The 22305-nt window shown below is 46.1% G+C and overlaps 2 protein-coding genes across 2 annotated transcripts in view; one reads left to right on the top strand and one right to left on the bottom strand.

Annotated features, from left to right (window-relative positions):
• The window catches only part of LOC115189014 (serine/threonine-protein kinase 24-like), a 30053-nt gene extending 20966 nt beyond the window's left edge, over nucleotides 1–9087 (top strand). Inside the window, exons 9-10 of the mRNA XM_029747841.1 lie at nucleotides 1557–1693; nucleotides 7898–9087. Of these exons, the coding sequence (XP_029603701.1) occupies nucleotides 1557–1693; nucleotides 7898–7937 (177 nt within the window). The 3' untranslated portion in view covers nucleotides 7938–9087. The remainder of the gene's footprint in view (nucleotides 1–1556; nucleotides 1694–7897) is intronic.
• Nucleotides 9088–18755: 9668 nt separating this feature from the next.
• On the bottom strand, nucleotides 18756–21506 carry LOC115189016 (solute carrier family 15 member 1-like). The gene is made up of 3 exons (XM_029747844.1): nucleotides 21498–21506; nucleotides 21237–21344; nucleotides 18756–19437 (listed from the first exon to the last, which is right to left on the bottom strand). Exons 2-3 carry the CDS (start codon nucleotides 21330–21332, stop codon nucleotides 19165–19167), a joined length of 369 nt encoding a protein of 122 aa, XP_029603704.1. The 5' UTR covers nucleotides 21333–21344; nucleotides 21498–21506; the 3' UTR covers nucleotides 18756–19164.
• Between the last annotated feature and the right edge of the window lie 799 nt (nucleotides 21507–22305).

Genomic DNA, 22305 nt, shown 5'->3' with positions numbered 1-22305 from the left:
GTCTGCTGCCAGTCACCACACTACCCTGCTACAACATACTGTCTGTCTGCTGCCAGTCACCACACTACCCTGCTACAACATACTGTCTGTCTGTCTGCTGTCAGTCACTACACTACCCTGCTTCAGCATACTGTCTGTCTGCTGTCAGTCACCACACTACCCTGCTACAGCATACTGTCTGTCTGCCAGTCACCACACTACCCTGCTACAGCATACTGTCTGTCTGCTGTCAGTCACCACACTACCCTGCTACAACATACTGTCTGTCTGCTGTCTGTCACCACACTACCCTGCTACAGCATACTGTCTGCTGTCTGCCAGTCACCACACTACCCTGCTACAACATACTGTCTGTCTGCTGTCTGCCAGTCACCACACTACCCTGCTACAACATACTGTCTGTCTGCTGCCAGTCACCACACTACCCTGCTACAACATACTGTCTGTCTGCTGTCAGTCACCACACTACCCTGCTACAACATACTGTCTGTCTGCTGTCTGTCAGTCACCACACTACCCTGCTACAACATACAGTCTGTCTGCTGTCTGTCACCACACTACCCTGCTACAACATACTGTCTGTCTGCTGTCTGCCAGTCACCACACTACCCTGCTACAGCATACTGTCTGTCTGCTGTCTGCCAGTCACCACACTACCCTGCTACAGCATACTGTCTGTCTGCTGTCTGCCAGTCACCACACTACCCTGCTTCAGCATACTGTCTGTCTGCTGTCAGTCACCACACTACCCTGCTACAGCATACTGTCTGTCTGCTGCCAGTCACCACACTACCCTGCTACAGCATACTGTCTGTCTGCTGCCAGTCACCACACTACCCTGCTACAACATACTGTCTGTCTGCTGCCAGTCACCACACTACCCTGCTACAGCATACTGTCTGTCTGCTGTCTGTCAGTCACCACACTACCCTGCTACAACATACTGTCTGTCTGCTGTCTGTCACCTCTATAACCCTAGTACCCTGTCTCTGTCCTTCCACCTACCCGTCTCTCTGTCCTCCCTCATACCCGTCTCTCTGTCCTCCCTCCTACCTGTCTCTCTGTCCTCCCTCCTACCCGTCTCTCTGTCCTCCCTCCTAACCCTGTTTCGTCCCCGTCTCTCTGTCCTCCCTCCTACCCTGTTTCGTCCCCGTCTCTCTGTCCTCCCTCCTACCCGTCTCTCTGTCCTTCTCCTACCCGTCTCTCTGTCCTCCCTCCTACCCGTCTCTCTGTCCTCCCTCCTACCCGTCTCTCTGTCCTCCCTTCTACCCGTCTCTCTGTCCTTCTCCTACCCGTCTCTCTGTCCTCCCTCCTACCCTTCTCTCTGTCCTCCCTCCTAACCCTGTTTTCGTTCCCGTCTCTCTGTCCTCCCTCCTACCCGTCTCTCTGTCCTCCCTCCTACCCTTCTCTCTGTCCTCCCTCCTAACCCTGTTTCGTTCCCGTCTCTCTGTCCTCCCTCCTAACCCTGTTTTGTTCCCGTCTCTCTGTCCTCCCTCCTACCCGTCTCTCTGTCCTCCCTCCTAACCCTGTTTCGTCCCCGTCTCTCTGTCCTCCAGTTGAAGCAGCGTCAGGAGGCAGTGAATGGGAACCCGATGGCTCTGGATGAATTGAGAGAAGCGATTCTCCTGTCAGAGGAGGCCTACCCTGGGATCTCTGACTCCCTGGTCACCCAGCTGGTTAACAGACTGCAGAGGTGTGACTGCTAACCCCTATAACCCTAGTACCCTACCACTAACCCCTATACCCTACCACTAACCCCTAGTACCCTACCACTAACCCCTAGTACCCTACCACTAACCCCTAGTACCCTACCACTAACCCCTAGTACCCTACCACTAGCCCCTATAACCCTAGTACCCTACCACTAGCCCCTATAACCCTAGTACCCTACCACTAACCCCTATAACCCTAGTACCCTACCACTAACCCCTATAACCCTAGTACCCTACCACTAACCCCTATAACCCTAGTACCCTACCACTAGCCCCTATAACCCTACCACTAACCCCTATAACCCTAGTACCCTACCACTAGCCCCTATAACCCTAGTACCCTACCACTAACCCCTATAACCCTAGTACCCTACCACTAGCCCCTATAACCCTAGTACCCTACCACTAACCCCTATAACCCTAGTACCCTACCACTAGCCCCTATAACCCTAGTACCCTACCACTAACCCCTATAACCCTAGTACCCTACCACTAGCCCCTATAACCCTAGTACCCTACCACTAACCCCTATAACCCTAGTACCCTACCACTAACCCCTAGTACCCTACCACTAACCCCTAGTACCCTACCACTATCCCTTATAACCCTAGTACCCTACCACTAACCCCTATAACCCTAGTACCCTACCACTAACCCCTAGTACCGTACCACTAACCCCTAGTACCCTACCACTAACCCCTAGTACCCTACCACTAACCCCTAGTACCCTAGTACCCTACCACTAACCCCTATAACCCTAGTACCCTACCACTAGCCCCTATAACCCTAGTACCCTACCACTAGCCCCTATAACCCTAGTACCCTACCACTAGCCCCTATAACCCTAGTACCCTACCACTAACCCCTATAACCCTAGTACCCTACCACTAACCCCTATAACCCTAGTACCCTACCACTAACCCCTATAACCCTAGTACCCTACCACTAACCCCTAGTACCCTACCACTATCCCTATAACCCTAGTACCCTACCACTATCCCTATAACCCTAGTACCCTACCACTAACCCCTATAACCCTAGTACCCTACCACTAACCCCTAGTACCCTACCACTAACCCCTGTAACCCTAGTACCCTACCACTAACCCCTATAACCCTAGTACCCTACCACTAACCCCTAGCCCCTAGTACCCTACCACTATCCCCTAGTACCCTAGTACCCTACCACTAACCCCTATAACCCTAGTACCCTACCACTAACCCCTAGTACCCTACCACTAACCCCTAGTACCCTACCACTAACCCCTAGTACCCTACCACTAACCCCTAGTACCCTTCCACTAACCCCTATAACCCTTGTACCCTACCACTAACCCCTAGTACCCTAGTACCCTACCACTATCACATATAACCCTAGTACCCTACCACTAACCCCTATAACCCTAGTACCCTACCACTAACCCCTATAACCCTAGTACCCGACCACTAAGCCCTAGTACCCTACCACTAACCCCTAGTACCCTACCACTAGCCCCTATAACCCTAGTACCCTACCACTAACCCCTAGTACCCTACCACTATCCCCTATAACCCTAGTACCATACCACTAACCCCTAGTACCCTACCACTAACCCCTAGTACCCTACCACTATCCCCTATAACCCTAGTACCCAACCACTAACCCCTAGTACCCTACCACTAACCCCTAGTACCCTACCACTATCCCCTATAACCCTACCACTAACCCCTAGTACCCTACCACTAACCCCTAGTACCCTACCACTAGCCCCTAGTACCCTACCACTAACCCCTATAACCATAGTACGCTACCACTAACCCCTAGTACCCTACCACTAACCCCTATAACCCTAGTAGCCTAGTACCCTACCACTAACCCCTATAACCCTAGTACCCTACCACTAGCCCCTATAACCCTAGTACCCTACCACTAGCCCCTATAACCCTAGTACCCTACCACTATCCCCTATAACCCTAGTACCCTACCACTAACCCCTATAACCCAGTACCCTACCACTAACCCCTATAACCCAGTACCCTACCACTGACCCCAGTAGCCTAGTACCCTACCACTAACCCCTATAACCCTAGTACCCTACCACTAAACCCTAGTACCCTACCACTAACCACTAGCCCCTAGTACCCTACCACTATCCCCTAGTACCCTACCACTAACCCCTATAACCCTAGTACCCTACCACTAACCCCTAGTACCCTACCACTAACCCCTAGTACCTTACCACTAACCCCTAGTACCCTACCACTAACCCCTATAACCCTAGTACCCTACCACTATCCCCTATAACCCTAGTACGCTACCACTAACCCCTATAACCCTAGTACCCTACCACTAACCCCTATAACCCTAGTACCCTGCCACTAACCCCTAGTACCCTACCACTAACCCCCTAGTGCCCTACCACTAGCCCCTATAACCCTAGTACCCTACCACTAACCCCTAGTACCCTACCACTATCCCCTATAACCCTAGTACCCTACCACTAACCCCTAGTACCCTACCACTAACCCCTAGTACCCTACCACTATCCCATATAACCCTAGTACCCTACCACTAACCCCTAGTACCCTACCACTAACCCCCTAGTGCCCTACCACTAGCCCCTATAACCCTAGTACCCTACCACTAACCCCTAGTACCCTACCACTATCCCCTATAACCCTAGTACCCTACCACTAACCCCTAGTACCCTACCACTAACCCCTAGTACCCTACCACTATCCCATATAACCCTAGTACCCTACCACTAACCCCTAGTACCCTACCACTAACCCCTAGGACCCTACCACTATCCCCTATAACCCTAGTACCCTACCACTAACCCCTATAACCCTAGTACCCTACCACTAACCCCTAAAACCCTAGTACCCTACCACTAACCCCTAGTACCCTACCACTAACCCCTAGTACCCTACCACTATCCCCTATAACCCTAGTACCCTACCACTAACCCCTATAACCCTAGTACCCTACCACTAGCCCCTATAACCCTAGTACCCTACCACTAGCCCCTATAACCCTAGTACCCTACCACTAGCCCCTATAACCCTAGTACCCTACCACTAACCCCTATAACCCCTAGTACCCTACCACTAGCCTCTATAACCCTAGTACCCTACCACTAACCCCTATAACCCTAGTACCCTACCACTAACCCCTAGTACCCTACCACTAACCCCTATAACCCTAGTACCCTACCACTAACCCCTAGTACCCTACCACTAACCACTATAACCCTAGTACCCTACCACTAACCCCTAGTACCCTAACACTAACCCCTATAACCCTAATACCCTACCACTAGCCCCTATAACCCTAGTACCCTACCACTATCCCCTATAACCCTAGTACCCTACCACTAACCCCTATAACCCTAGTACCCTACCACTAACCCCTATAACCCTAGTACCCTACCACTAACCCCTAAACCCTAGTACCCTACCACTAACCCCTAGTACCCTAGTACCCTACCACTAGCCCCTATAACCCTAGTACCCTACCACTAACCCCTAGTACCCTACCACTAACCCCTATAACCCTAGTACCCTACCACTATCCCCTATAACCCTAGTACCCTACCACTAACCCCTATAACCCTAGTACCCTACCACTATCCCCTATAACCCTAGTACCCTACCACTAACCCCTATAACCCTAGTACCCTACCACTAACCCCTATAACCCTAGTACCCTACCACTAACCCCTAGTACCCTACCACTAACCCCTAGTACCCTACGACTAGCCCCTATAACCCTAGTACCCTACCATTAACCCCTATAACCCTAATACCCTACCACTAACCCCTATAACCCTAGTACCCTACCACTAGCCCCTAGTACCCTACCACTAACCCCTAGTACCCTACCACTAACCCCTAGTACCCTACCACTATCCCCTAGTACCCGAGTACCCTACCACTAACCCCTATAACCCTAATACCCTACCACTAACCCCTAGTACCCTACCACTAACCCCTAGTACCCTACCACTAACCCCTATAACCCTAGTACCCTACCACTAACCCCTAGTACCCTACCACTAACCCCTAGTACCCTACCGCTAACCCCTATAACCCTAGTACCCTACCACTATCCCCTATAACCCTAGTACCCTACCACTAACCCCTAGTACCCTACCACTAACCCCTAGGTTATCCTAATCTCCCTCCATCTAATCCCACTACCTGATTACTGACTGTAATTTAGTTTATCCTAATCTCTCTCCATCTAATCCCACTACCTGATTACTGACTAATTTAGTTTATCCTAATCTCTCTCCATCTAATCCTACTACCTGATTACTGAGTAATTTAGTTTATCCTAATCTCTCTCCATCTAATCCCACTACCTGATTACTGACTGTACCTTAGTTTATCCTAATCTCCCTCCATCTAATCCCACTACCTGATTACTGACTGTACCTTAGTTTATCCTAATCTCCCTCCATCTAATCCCACTACCTGATTACTGACTGTAATTTAGTTTATCCTAATCTCTCTCCATCTTATCCCACTACCTGATTACGGACTAATTTAGTTTATCCTAATCTCCCTCCATCTAATCCCACTACCTGATTACTGAATAGTTTAGTTTATCCTAATCTCCCTCCATCTAATCCCACTACCTGATTACTGACTGTAATTTAGTTTATCCTAATCTCCCTCCATCTAATCCCACTACCTGATTACTGACTGTAATTTAGTTTATCCTAATCTCTCTCCATCTAATCCCACTACCTGATTACTGACTGTAATTTAGTTTATCCTAATCTCCCTCCATCTAATCCCACTACCTGATTACTGACTGTAATTTAGTTTATCCTAATCTCTCTCCATCTAATCCCACTACCTGATTACTGACTGTAATTTAGTTTATCCTAATCTCTCTCCATCTAATCCCACTACCTGATTACTGACTGTTCCTTAGTTTATCCTAATCTCTCTCCATCTAATCCCACTACCTGATTACTGACTGTACCTTAGTTTATCCTAATCTCTCTCCATCTAATCCTACTACCTGATTACTGACTAATTTAGTTTATCCTAATCTCCCTCCATCTAATCCCACTACCTGATTACTGACTGTAACTTAGTTTATCCTAATCTCTCTCCATCTAATCCCACTACCTGATTACTGACTGTACCTTAGTTTATCCTAATCTCCCTCCATCTAATCCCACTACCTGATTACTGACTAATTTAGTTTATCCTAATCTCTCTCCATCTAATCCCACTACCTGATTACTGACTGTAATTTAGTTTATCCTAATCTCTCTCCATCTAATCCCACTACCTGATTACTGACTAATTTAGTTTATCCTAATCTCCCTCCATCTAATCCCACTACCTGATTACTGACTGTACCTTAGTTTATCCTAATCTCTCTCCATCTAATCCCACTACCTGATTACTGACTGTAATTTAGTTTATCCTAATCTCTCTCCATCTAATCCCACTACCTGATTACTGACTGTTCCTTAGTTTATCCTAATCTCTCTCCATCTAATCCCACTACCTGATTACTGACTGTACCTTAGTTTATCCTAATCTCTCTCCATCTAATCCTACTACCTGATTACTGACTAATTTAGTTTATCCTAATCTCCCTCCATCTAATCCCACTACCTGATTACTGACTGTAACTTAGTTTATCCTAATCTCTCTCCATCTAATCCCACTACCTGATTACTGACTGTACCTTAGTTTATCCTAATCTCCCTCCATCTAATCCCACTACCTGATTACTGACTAATTTAGTTTATCCTAATCTCTCTCCATCTAATCCCACTACCTGATTACTGACTAATTTAGTTTATCCTAATCTCCCTCCATCTAATCCCACTACCTGATTACTGACTAATTTAGTTTATCCTAATCTCTCTCCATCTAATCCCACTACCTGCTTACTGACTGGTCCTTAGTTTATCCTAATCTCCCTCCATCTAATCCCACTACCTGATTACTGACTGTAATTTAGTTTATCCTAATCTCCCTCCATCTAATCCCACTACCTGATTACTGACTGTAATTTAGTTTATCCTAATCTCTCTCCATCTAATCCCACTACCTGATTACTGACTGTACCTTAGTTTATCCTAATCTCCCTCCATCTAATCCCACTACCTGATTACTGACTGTAATTGAGTTTATCCTAAATTCTCTCCATCTTCTCTCTCCTCTCTCTCTTAGATTTTCTTCATGCAGGAAGTCTTCGTGCTCTTCTCCCTAGTGATTGGCTCTCTGCCCCAGCCCGCCTCTCCCAGGCTCCGCCCCCTGTCTGTGGTCCAGTCAGAGGTTAGAGGTCAGCCTGGATAACACCACATATTCCCGCTGGAGAACACTGAACACACCAGACGCTTGGTGATCAACTCCAAGGCCTCTTTGAGTAGCTTGATAAACCTGTGGTGAACAAAGGGGGCAGTAGAGCCCAGTCGCTCTGTTAACACTGCTGGAGAATTAACCCAAGAGCAAGGAGCAGAACCATCAGTATGGACCCATCAGTATGGACCCAGTCTGACTGGTACCAGAGGAGGACCCATCAGTATGGACCCAGTCTGACTGGTACCAGAGGAGGACCCATCAGTATGGACCCAGTCTGACTGGTACCAGAGGACCCATCAGTATGGACCCAGTCTGACTGGAACCAGAGGACCCATCAGTATGGACCCAGTCTGACTGGTACCAGAGGAGGACCCATCAGTATGGACCCATCAGTATGGACCCAGTCTGACTGGTACCAGATGACCCATCAGTATGGACCCAGTCTGACTGGTACCAGAGGATCCATCAGTATGGACCCAGTCTGACTGGTACCAGAGGAGGACCCATCAGTATGGACCCAGTCTGACTGGTACCAGAGGGCCCATCAGTATGGACCCAGTCTGACTGGAACCAGAGGACCCATCAGTATGGACCCAGTCTGACTGGAACCAGAGGACCCATCAGTATGGACCCAGTCTGACTGGAACCAGAGAACCCATCAGTATGGACCCAGTCTGACTGGAACCAGAGGACCCATCAGTATGGACCCAGTCTGACTGGAACCAGAGGACCCATCAGTATGGACCCAGTCTGACTGGTACCAGAGGACCCATCAGTATGGACCCAGTCTGACTGGTACCAGAGGAGGACCCTCTGTGGGCTGTCTGCTCCTCTCTTTATGAACCTCAGGTGTAGTGCTTTAGATGCATGGCTCCTCCGAGCCACTGGGGGGCGCTGTGCTCTGTGGGATTTATTTGTATACAAAGCAACCTGTATATATGTTCAGCTGTCTCTGATGTTGCAGACATCAGTCACTGTGTACAAACGGTCATGATGTGCTTTTGTAGATAATGTATGAAGGTAAATATTTAAGATTGAAGTCACTCTAATGAACAAAATGCCTCCACTGTTTGTTTTTTTGAGCTGCGTCGTGAACGTTTGTTCAGCGGGTTTTACTGAGCGGTGAAACTCAAACAGCACTTTGTGAGTTTGACCCCTGTTGGCCTAGGTCGGTAACCGTGGTAACCAACCACGGGCAGGAAGTTCACTACAGAGGGACTGAGTTTTACGTGTGTTCTCACCCTCTGATCTATACTCCCTACAAGTGGGCACTTGTCCTTATAACAGTCCACTGCTTTTAAACCCATGTTCTGATGATGGGTAGTGAGTTCACCCAGCTCAGTGTATATATAGACTCTGTTCTGTTGATGGGTAGTGAGTTCACCCAGCTCAGTGTATATATAGACACTGTTCTGTTGACGGGTAGTGAGTTCACCCAGCTCAGTGTATATATAGACACTGTTCTGTTGACGGGTAGTGAGTTCACCCAGCTCAGTGTATATATAGACACTGTTCTGTTGACGGGTAGTGAGTTCACCCAGCTCAGTGTATATATAGACACTGTTCTGTTGACGGATAGTGAGTTCACCCAGCTCAGTGTATATATAGACTCTGTTCTGTTGATGGGTAGTGAGTTCACCCAGCTCAGTGTATATATAGACTCTGTGCTGTTGACGGGTAGTGAGTTCACCCAGCTCAGTGTATATATAGACACTGTTCTGTTGATGGGTAGTGAGTTCACCCAGCTCAGTGTATATATATATAGACTCTGTTCTGTTGATGGGTAGTGAGTTCACTCAGCTCAGTGTATATATAGACACTGTTCTGTTGACGGGTAGTGAGTTCACCCAGCTCAGTGTATATATAGACACTGTTCTGTTGATGGGTAGTGAGTTCACCCAGCTCAGTGTATATATAGACACTGTTCTGTTGATGGGTAGTGAGTTCACCCAGCTCAGTGTATATATAGACACTGTTCTGTTGATGGTAGTGAGTTCACCCAGCTCAGTGTATATATAGACTCTGTTCTGTTGATGGGTAGTGAGTTCACCCAGCTCAGTGTATATATAGACACTGTTCTGTTGATGGGTAGTGAGTTCACCCAGCTCAGTGTATATATAGACACTGTTCTGTTGATGGGTAGTGAGTTCACCCAGCTCAGTGTATATATAGACACTGTTCTGTTGACGGGTAGTGAGTTCACCCAGCTCAGTGTATATATAGACTCTGTTCTGTTGATGGGTAGTGAGTTCACCCAGCTCAGTGTATATATAGACACTGTTCTGTTGATGGTAGTGAGTTCACCCAGCTCAGTGTATATATAGACTCTGTTCTGTTGACGGGTAGTGAGTTCACCCAGCTCAGTGTATATATAGACTCTGTTCTGTTGACGGGTAGTGAGTTCACCCAGCTCAGTGTATATATAGACACTGTTCTGTTGATGGGTAGTGAGTTCACCCAGCTCAGTGTATATATAGACACTGTTCTGTTGATGGGTAGTGAGTTCACCCAGCTCAGTGTATATATAGACACTGTTCTGTTGATGGGTAGTGAGTTCACCCAGCTCAGTGTATATATAGACACTGTTCTGTTGACGGGTAGTGAGTTCACTCAGCTCCTCTCAGCTCAGTGTATATATAGACTAGAGGTCGACCGATTAATCGGAATGGCCGATTAATTAGGGCCGATTTCAAGTTTTCATAACAATCGGAAATCGGTATTTTTGGCCACCGATTTGCCGTTTAAAAAAAAATATATTTTATTTATTTTCACACCTTTATTTAATTAGGCAAGTCAGTTAAGAACACATTCTTATTTACAATGACGGCCGACCGGCAGTTAGCCTCGTTCAGGGGAACGGTGGGTTAACAGCCTCGTTCAGGGGAACGGTGGGTTAACAGCCTCGTTCAGGGGAACGGTGGGGTTTAACAGCCTCGTTCAGGGGAACGGTGGGTTAACTGCCTCGTTCAGGGGAACGGTGGGTTAACAGCCTCGTTCAGGGGAACGGTGGGTTAACTGCCTCGTTCAGGGGAACGGTGGGTTAACTGCCTCGTTCAGGGGAACGGTGGGTTAACTGCCTCGTTCAGGGGAACGGTGGGTTAACTGCCTCGTTCAGGGAACGGTGGGTTAACTGCCTCGTTCAGGGGAACGGTGGGTTAACTGCCTCGTTCAGGGGAACGGGTGGGCTTAACTGCCTCGTTCAGGGGAACGGTGGGTTAACTGCCTTGTTCAGGGGAACGGTGGGTTAACTGCCTCGTTCAGGGGAACGGTGGGTTAACTGCCTTATTCAGGGGCAGAAAGACCGATCTTTACCTCGTCAGCTCGGGGATTCGATCTTGCAACCTTACGGTTAACTAGTGCAACGCTCTAACCACCTGCTTTACATTGCACTCCACGAGGAGCCTGCCTGTTACGCGAATGCAGTAAGAAGCCAAGGTAAGTTGCTAGCTAGCATTAAACTTATTTTATAAAAAAACAATCAATCAATCATAATCACTAGTTAACTACACATGGTTGATGATATTACTAGTTTATCTAGCCTGTCCTGCGTTGCATATAATCGATGCGGTGCACATTCGCGAGAAAGGACTGTCTTTGCTCCATAAACATCAATGTCTTTCTTAAAATCAATACACAAGTATATATTTTTAAACCTGCATATTTAGTTAATATTGCCTGCTAACATGAATTTCTTTTAACTAGGGAAAATGTGTCACTTCTCTTGCAAACAGAGTCAGGGTATATGCAGCAGTTTGGGCCGCCTGGCTCGTTGCGAACTGTGAAGACTATTTCTTCCTAGCAAAGACAGCCGACTTCGCCAAACGGGGGATGATTTAACAAAAGCGCATTTGCGAAAAAAAGCACAATCGTTGCATGACTGTACCTAACCATAAACATCAATGCCTTTCTTAAAATTAATACACAGAAGTATATATTTTTAAACCTGCTTATTTAGCTAAAAGAAATCCAGGTTAGCAGGCCATATTAAACTTGGGAAATGGTGTCATTTTACGTTCATTGCACGCAGAGTCAGGGTATATGCAGCAGTTTGGGCCGCCTGGCTCGTTGAGAACTGATTTGCCAGACTTTTACGTAATTATGACATAACATTGAAGGTTGTGCAATGTAACAGGAATATTTAGACTTAGGGATGCCACCCGTTAGATAAAATACGGACCGGTTCCGTATTTCACTGAAAGAATAAACGTTTTGTTTTCGAAATCATAGTTTCCGTATTCGACCATATTAATGACCAAAGGCTCGTATTTCTGTGTGTTTATTATATTATAATTAAGTCTATGATTTGATAGAGCAGTCTGACTGAGCGATGGTAGGCACTAGCAGGCTCGTAAGCATTCATTCAAACAGCACTTTCGTGTGTTTTGCCAGCAGCCCTTCGCAATGCATTGCACTGTTTATGACTTCAAGCCTATCAACTCCCAAGATGAGGCTGGTGTAACCGATGTGAAATGGCTAGCTAGTTAGCAGGGTGCGCGCTAATAGCGTTTCAAACGTCACTCGCTCTGAGACTTGGAGTAGTTGTTCCCCTTTATTACGTTCTCCCCTCGGGTGTAGCTCGTCTGAGGAGGAGACGTAAATGCCTGGGCCTAAACACACCAGGTAACACGGATGAAATGGGAAGAAATGTGGGGTGCAATGGGCGATGAATAAATCAGACCACAACCAGAACTCAATGTTAACCCTCAGGGGATGTTTAGTAAATTATTTAAAATAAACAATATAACACACCCATAAATAATCAGTAAGACACAAACAACAACAAGGGAAGGTAAGAGAAGGGAATGTTTGGGATCGGGGTCCAAGTAATGAAAATAAACAAAAGATCCCTCCTCTTCTACACACCTAAACCTTCCTAACACACTCTAAACCCTAACCCACTGTCCTACCTGGTTCCAAGAAAATACAAGGGTGACACCCGCCCGGCTAACCTAGTGTATAAAACAAAGGGTTATCTACGTGAGAATGTACACCCATGGGCAGATCTACCTTTTCCCTTCTCCAGGACCTAGGTAGGGTGGAGCGCCTCAGGAGGACAGGCTGAAACACAAAGAAATTAACACAAATAATCAAACAAAAAAACAAGTGTCCTCTCTCCCCCTCCTCTCTCTTCTCTTCTCACACGGCAAACAGATATCCTCTCTGTAATCAGCTACAGCCACGCCCACCATCGTTAGCCGCAACTCGGTACACCTGTAATGCTCAGGACACAAACACACTAACGGGAAAATGGGGAACAAGAAAAACGTAACACGTAACACCCTTGCTCTACATGGGTAACGCTGCTTCGAGGGTGGCTGTTGTCGATGTGTTCCTGGTTCGAGCCCAGGTAGGAGCGAGGAGAGGGACGGAAGCTATACTGTTACACTGACAATACTAAAGTGCCTATAAGAACATCCAATAGTCAAAGGTATATGAAATACAAATCGTATAGAGAGAAATAGTCCTATAATTCCTATAATAACTACAACCTAAAACTTCTTACCTGGGAATATTGAAGACTCATGTTAAAAGGAACCACCAGCTTTCATATGTTCTCATGTTCTGAGCAAGGCACTTAAACGTTAGCTTTCTTACATGGCACATAGTGCACTTTCACTTTCTTCTCCAACACTTTGTTTTTGCATTATTTAAACCAAATTGAACATGTTTCATTATTTATTTGAGACTAAATTGATTTTATTGATGTATTATATGAAGTTAAAATAAGTGGTCATTCAGGATTGTTGTAATTGTCATTATTATAAATACATTTGCAAAAAATCGGCCGATTAATCGGCATCGGCTTTTTTGGTCCTCCAATCCGTATCGGCGTTGAAAAATCATAATCGGTCGACCTCTAGTGTCTACAGATACACTGTATTAATGGAGGCGTGTCTACAGATACACTGTATTAATGGAGGCGTGTCTACAGATACACTGTATTAATGGAGGCGTGTCTACAGATACACTGTATTAATGGAGGTGTGTCTACAGATACACTGTATTAATGGAGGCGTGTCTACAGATACACTGTATTAATGGAGGCTTGGAGGAGGCGTGTCTACAGATACACTGTATTAATGGAGGCGTGTCTTCAGATACACTGTATTAATGGAGGTGTGTCTACAGATACACTGTATTAATGGAGGCGTGTCTACAGATACACTGTATTAATGGAGGCTTGGAGGAGGCGTGTCTACAGATACACTGTATTCATGGAGGCGTGTCTACAGATACACTGTATTAATGGAGGCGTGTCTACAGATACACTGTATTAATGGAGTGGTGGAGGAGGCGTGTCTACAGATACACTGTATTAATGGAGGCGTGGAGGATGTGTGGCTACAGATGCACTGTATTAATGGAGGCGTGTCTACAGATACACTGTATTAATGGAGGTGTGGAGGAGGCGTGTCTACAGATACACTATTTTAATGGAGGCGTGGCTACAGATACACTGTATTAATGGGGGCGTGGCTACAGATACACTGTATTAATGGAGGCGTGGAGGAGGCGTGTCTACAGATACACTGTATTAATGGAGGTGTGGCTACAGATGCACTGTATTAATGGAGGCGTGTCTACAGATGCACTGTATTAATGGAGGCGTGTCTACAGATACACTGTATTAATGGAGGCGTGTCTACAGATACACTGTATTAATGGAGGAGGCGTGTCTACAGATACACTGTATTAATGGAGGAGGCGTGTCTACAGATACACTGTATTAATGGAGGAGGCGTGTCTACAGATACACTGTATTAATGGACTGTATTAATGGAGGAGGCGTGTCTACAGATACACTGTATTAATGGAGGAGGCGTGTCTACAGATACACTGTATTAATGGAGGAGGCGTGTCTACAGATACACTGTATTAATGGAGGTGTGGTGGAGGCGTGTCTACAGATACACTGTATTAATGGAGGCGTGTCTACAGATACACTGTATTAATGGAGGTGTGGAGGAGGCGTGTCTACAGATACACTGTATTAATGGAGGCGTGTCTACAGATACACTGTATTAATGGAGGCGTGTCTACAGGTACACTGTATTAATGGAGGCGTGGTTAAAGAGGGGTTGGGGGGGGGCACACAGTGCAAATTGTCTGGGTAGCCATCTGATTACCTGTTCAGGAGTCTTATGGCTTGGGGATAAAAACTGAGAATCCTTTTTGTCCTAGACTTGGCACTCTGGTACCGCTTGCCATGCAGTAGTAGAGAGAACAGTCTATGACTGGGGTGGCTGGGGTCTTTGACAATTTTTAGGGCCTTCCTCTGACACCGCCTGGTGTAGAAGGCAGGCAGCTTAGCCCCAGTGATGTTCTACCCTCTGTAGTGCCTTGCGGTCAGAGGCTGAGCAATTGCCGTACCAGGCAGTGATGCAACCAGTCAGGATGCTCTCGGTGGTGCAGGTGTAGAACCTTTTGAGGATCTGAGGACCCATGCCAAATCTTTTTAGTTTCCTGAGGGGGATCCTCTGGATCGATGTGTATGACGGCGTGTTTTTAGTTGTATTTATTTACAGAAAACAAGTGATGGACAACAATACAGAGAAAAAATTATTATAATAAAAAACAGTGTGGTTGGAAGCCCAAGGGCTTTGTATCAGTGTGGCTGGAAGCCCAAGGGCTTGTATCAGTGTGGTGAAGCCCAAGGGCTTGTATATAAAAACAGTGTGGTTGGAAGCCCAAGGGCTTGTATATAAAAACAGTGTGGTTGGAAGCCCAAGGGCTTGTATATAAAAACAGTGTGGTGAAGCCCAAGGGCTTGTATATAAAAACAGTGTGGTTGGAAGCCCAAGGGCTTGTGTATAAAAAAAACAATGTACCATACATAAGTACAAAAAGGTAGAAGACCCAGCAGGTTATTGATATAGATTAGTATGGTAGTAGACCCAGCAGGTTATTGATATAGAGTAGTATGGTGGTAGACCCAGCAGGTTATTGATATAGATTAGTATGGTAGTAGACCCAGCAGGTTATTGATATAGGTTAGTATGGTAGTAGACCCAGCAGGTTATTGATATAGATTAGTATGGTAGTAGACCCAGCAGGTTATTGATATAGGTTAGTATGGTGGTAGACCCAGCAGGTTATTGATATAGATTAGTATGGTAGTAGACCCAGCAGGTTATTGATATAGATTAGTATGGTGGTAGACCCAGCAGGTTATTGATATAGATTAGTATGGTAGTAGACCCAGCAGGTTATTGATATAGGTTAGTATGGTAGTAGACCCAGCAGGTTATTGATATAGATTAGGATGGTAGTAGACCAGCAGGTTATTGATATAGGTTAAGTATGGTGGTAGACCCAGCAGGTTATTGATATAGATTAGTATGGTAGTAGACCCAGCAGGTTATTGATATAGATTAGTATGGTGGTAGACCCAGCAGGTTATTGATATAGGTTAGTATGGTAGTAGACCCAGCAGGTTATTGATATAGGTTAGTATGGTAGTAGACCCAGCAGGTTATTGATATAGATTAGTATGGTAGAAGACCCAGCAGGTTATTGGATATAGATTAGTGGTAGGAGACCCAGCAGGTTATTGATATAGGTTAGTATGGTAGTAGACCCAGCAGGTTATTGATATAGATTAGTATGGTAGTAGACCCAGCAGGTTATTGATATAGGTTAGTATGGTGGTAGACCCAGCAGGTTATTGATATAGGTTAGTATGGTAGTAGACCCAGCAGGTTATTGATATAGATTAGTATGGTAGTAGACCCAGCAGGTTATTGATATAGATTAGTATGGTGGTAGACCCAGCAGGTATTGATATAGATTAGTATGGTAGTAGACCCAGCAGGTTATTGATAGATAGTATGGTGGTAGACCCAGCAGGTTATTGATATAGATTAGTATGGTAGTAGACCCAGCAGGTTATTGATATAGATTAGTATGGTGGTAGACCCAGCAGGTTATTGATATAGATTAGTATGGTAGTAGACCCAGCAGGTTATTGATATAGATTAGTATGGTAGTAGACCCAGCAGGTTATTGATATAGATTAGTATGGTAGTAGACCCAGCAGGTTATTGATATAGATTAGTATGGTGATAGACCCAGCAGGTTATTGATATAGGTTAGTATGGTGGTAGACCCAGCAGGTTATTGATATAGATTAGTATGGTAGTAGACCCAGCAGGTTATTGATATAGATTAGTATGTTAGTAGACCCAGCAGTAAGGTTATTGATATAGATTAGTATGGTAGTAGACCCAGCAGGTTATTGATATAGATTAGTATGGTAGTAGACCCAGCAGTCAGGTTATTGATATAGATGAGGAATAACAAGGTCTAATTGTCCAACCCTGTGGTACGCCAGGATATCTCGGCCCTGGTGGATCCACAGCCGTTTGTGTTCCATTTCCTGCCAATAGCAAACTACTTCAGACAGCCGTTGAAGAGGAGTGGGACAACATTCCACTGGCCACGATCAACAGCCTGATCAACTCTATGCGTCACGCTGCACGAGGTAAATGGTGGTCGCTCCAGAGACTGACTGGCTTTCTGATCCGTGCCCCCTACCTTTTCTGAAGCAATCTGTATTCCCAGGCATGTGAAATCCATAGATTAGGGCCTAATGAATTTATTTCTATCTGTATTCCCAGGCATGTGAAATCCATAGATTAGGGCCTAATGAATTTATTTCTATCTGTATTCCCAGGCATGTGAAATCCATAGATTAGGGCCTAATGAATTTATTTCTATTGACTGATTGATTTCCTAATGTGAACTGTATCTCAGTAAAGTCTTTGAAACTGTTGCATGTTGCGTTTATATTTTTGTTTGTTTTGTATATAATTTACGATCCCCTTATACAAACGGCTTACTCATTTACCGAGCTCTTATCAATAGCTAAGAACGCTGTTATCAGGCTTAAGTTCAAGGTCAGAATACACGTAGAGAGAAACCTGCTAATGACGTTCCCTTTACGGGCCCTTACCTCGGGTTGGGAATCCGCCCCAGGAACCAAACTAACCTGCTAATGACGTTCCCTTTACGGGCCCTTACCTCGGGTTGGGAATCCGCCCCAGGAACCAAACTAACCTGCTAATCACGTTCCCTTTACGGGCCCTTACCTCGGGTTGGAAATCCGCCCCAGGAACCAAACTAACCTGCTAATGACGTTCCCTTTACGGGCCCTTACCTCGGGTTGGGAATCCGCCCCAGGAACCAAACTAACCTGCTAATGACGTTCCCTTTACGGGCCCTTACCTCGGGTTGGGAATCCGCCCCAGGAACCAAACTAACCTGCTAATGACGTTCCCTTTACGGGGCCCTTACCTCGGGTTGGAAATCCGCCCCAGGAACCAAACTAACCTGCTAATGACGTTCCCTTTACGGGCCCTTACCTCGGGTTGGGAATCCGCCCCAGGAACCAAACTAACCTGCTAATGACGTTCCCTTTACGGGCCCTTACCTCGGGTTGGGAATCCGCCCCAGGAAACCAAACTAACCTGCTAATGACGTTCCCTTTACGGGCCCTTACCTCGGGTTGGGAATCCGCCCCAGGAACCAAACTAACCTGCTAATGACGTTCCCTTTACGGGCCCTTACCTCGGGTTGGAAATCCGCCCAGGAACCAAACTAAACTGGGATGGAGCGGTCTGATTTTGTCCAATAGAAACTCTCCTTTTCGTTGCAAAACAAAGCGGTTTGCTACGGTTTGGACTAATGGATTACTTTACACCTTGGCGAACAAATTCACGACACAAAGTAAGACTCATCCTCTTTATTGAAGCACATGACTGCCAGGGACTCAACTTGGTGTGGAATTAATACCAAGACTCTCTGGCAACATCAAACCCAAAACAACTATATATCCAGTACACACAACACTGTACCGTGAAATGAATAGGAATGCTTGAATGGTCATTCATACAGTATGTCCTCTTTCTAATAAAATAGGATAAGCAAAAATACATTCATTATGTTGCCTTTGCTACATGGTGCAAAATAAATCATTGTAAAAAATTATTTACAATATCAAAGTCAGAATTTACTCATAAAGCTGTATCGAAGGATTAATGTTTCTAAGATTAAGTTCCAATGGTTCTCTCTCCGAGACCTGTTCTGATTGGTTCAGGAGGAGGAAGTGGAGGAGGAAGTTGTGTGAATGGGGAGTTTTACATCTTGCTCTGTTTGACTTCTTGGTTAAGTTGCTCAACAACCGAATCCTTCTTCTTCTTGTCAGAACCCTTGCTGCTCTTGCTGCAGTCTGAGTCCTTTCTCTCCATCTCAACCTGATCTCTCTTCTTCTTCTCCTCCGGCTCGTGTTCTGGCTGGCGGAACTCGGCCTCGATCTCCGCTGGGTCAGTGTAGGTGTAGAAGTAGGACATGATGGCGAACACAATACACACCACCACAAGGAGAGAGGCAAACAGGATGTATTCTGCCCACTGGAACACACAGACACACGGGTTAATATCAATACTCTGCTCCCTGGATCACACAGGGGTTAATATCCCTACTCTGCTCCCTGGAACACACAGGGGTTAATATCACTACTCTGGAACACACAGGGGTTAATATCACTACTCTGCTCCCTGGAACACACAGGGGTTAATATCACTACTCTGCTCCCTGGAACACACAGGGGTTAATATCACTACTCTGGAACACACAGGGGTTAATATCACTACTCTGCTCCCTGGAACACACAGGGGTTAATATCACTACTCTGCTCCCTGGAACACACAGGGGTTAATATCAATACTCTGCTCCCTGGAACACACAGGGGTTAATATCACTACTCTGGAACACACAGGGGTTAATATCACTACTCTGGAACACACAGGGGTTAATATCACTACTCTGGAACACACAGGGGTTAATATCACTACTCTGCTCCCTGGAACACACAGGGGTTAATATCACTACTCTGCTCCCTGGAACACACAGGGGTTAATATCACTACTCTGGAACACACAGGGGTTAATATCACTACTCTGCTCCCTGGAACACACAGGGGTTAATATCACTACTCTGGAACACACAGGGGTTAATATCACTACTCTGGAACACACAGGGGTTTAATATCACTACTCTGGAACACACAGGGGTTAATATCACTACTCTGCTCCCTGGAACACACAGGGGTTAATATCACTACTCTGCTCCCTGGAACACACAGGGGTTAATATCACTACTCTGCTCCCTGGAACACACAGGGGTTAATATCACTACTCTGGAACACACAGGGGTTAATATCACTACTCTGCTCCCTGGAACACACAGGGGTTAATATCACTACTCTGGAACACACAGGGGTTAATATCACTACTCTGGAACACACAGGGGTTAATATCACTACTCTGCTCCCTGGAACACACAGGGGTTAATATCACTACTCTGGAACACACAGGGGTTAATATCACTATTCTGGAACACACAGGGGTTAATATCACTACTCTGGAACACACAGGGGTTAATATTACTACTCTGGAACACACAGGGGTTAATATCACTATTCTGGAACACACAGGGGTTAATATTACTACTCTGGAACACACAGGGGTTAATATCAATACTCTGCTCCCTGGAACACACAGGGGTTAATATTACTACTCTGGAACACACAGGGGTTAATAGCACTACTCTGCTCCCTGGAACACACAGGGGTTAATATCACTACTCTGGAACACACAGGGGTTAATATCACTACTCTGGAACACACAGGGGTTAATATCACTACTCTGCTCCCTGGAACACACAGGGGTTAATATCACTACTCTGGAACACACAGGGGTTAATATTACTACTCTGCTCCCTGGAACACACAGGGGTTAATATCACTACTCTGGACTCTGGAACACACAGGGGTTAATATCACTACTCTGGAACACACAGGGGTTAATATCACTACTCTGCTCCCTGGAACACACAGGGGTTAATATCATTACTCTGGAACACACAGGGGTTAATATCACTACTCTGGAACACACAGGGGTTAATATCACTACTCTGCTCCCTGGAACACACAGGGGTTAATATCACTACTCTGGAACACACAGGGGTTAATATCACTACTCTGCTCCCTGGAACACACAGGGGTTAATATCACTACTCTGCTCCCTGGAACAAAGACAACATGGTTTAGATATGAATGAATTTAGGTCCAATCTGACCTCAGTTCAGTGCTCAGTAATTGTATAGAAGGTTGTATTGGGGTTCTAGAGGTTAGAAGATCCGCAGTCACCTGATCTGGGAGTTGTGCTGCCTCGGCAACAATCAGCACTATGATGTTGCCCACGGCGACGGTGAACAGCCAACCAGCCTGCAGCACCGACTTCATGTTGCTAGGCGCCTGCGTGAGGTTTTGGTTTGAGATGAGAATTGAAAGTTAATTGACGAATAAAACAGATCTGAATTGAGTTGTGTTGTGGATGACAAGAGATAAGATCCACTAGAGGTAAAGGTGTGTGCGTGACGGGTGAGAGAGAACAGTGGCGCCCCCTACCTGTGAGTAGGAGAAACTCCAGGCCAGTCACAGAGAACACCACCTCGCCTGCTGTCATGAGGAAGTACTGGGGGATCTGCCAGCCCATGTGGATGGTGTTGGGCTGGATGTCTACCACCACCTGGATGGCCTGCCAACACTGGACACAGTAATCAACACATTAAAACACTGTTTTTCTACTAAATGGATACACAGAAAACAACAGAACAAACATGCTTTAAAAAACCCTGGAGAACAAGCTCATCATGGACCCTTCACAATCACACACAGCAAACAGAAACAACATTAAAACCCCTGGAGAACAAGCTCATCATAGACCTTCACAGCTCATCATGGACCTTCACAGCTCATCATGGACCTTCACAGCTCATTGCTAGCTTGGTTAAGGGTTCGGTTTAAGGAGTTATAGGATAGAGGACTTACATCAGGGCTTCCGATGGTGAACGTGGACGGTATGACGAGGGTGAAGGCGCTGCCAAAGCCCAGCTCTTTAGAGTACAGACATGATGCGCCGCCGCTGTTCATGATGGTAAACTCCGCCCTGAGACACACAACAGCCAATCAGATCTCTCTCTCTCCCTCCCTCCCTCTCTCTCTCTCTCTCTCTCTCCTCTCTCTCTCTCCTCTCTCTCTCTCTCCCTCCCTCCCTCCCTCCCCCCCCTCCCTCCCTCCCTCTCTCTCTCTCTCTCTCTCTCCTCTCTCTCTCTCTCTCTCTCTCTCTCCTCTCTCTCCTCTCTCTCTCTCTTCTCCTCTCTCCCCTCTCTCCTCTCTCCTCTCTCCTCTCTCTCTCTCTCTCATCTCTCCTCTC

This window comes from Salmo trutta, unplaced genomic scaffold (assembly GCF_901001165.1).
Source record: "Salmo trutta unplaced genomic scaffold, fSalTru1.1, whole genome shotgun sequence".
In the NCBI taxonomy this organism is placed as follows: Eukaryota; Metazoa; Chordata; class Actinopteri; order Salmoniformes; family Salmonidae; genus Salmo; species Salmo trutta.
This window is presented reverse-complemented; position numbering and strand designations above follow the sequence as displayed.

Coding starts and splice junctions, on each gene's coding strand:
- LOC115189016 (XM_029747844.1), bottom strand. CDS start 21,332: ATGAAGTCGGTGCTGCAGGCTGGTTGGCTGTTCACCGTCGCCGTGGGC. Junction 19,438..21,236: donor CAGCACAACTCCCAGATCAG/GTGACTGCGGAT, acceptor TGTGTGTTCCAG/TGGGCAGAATACATCCTGTT.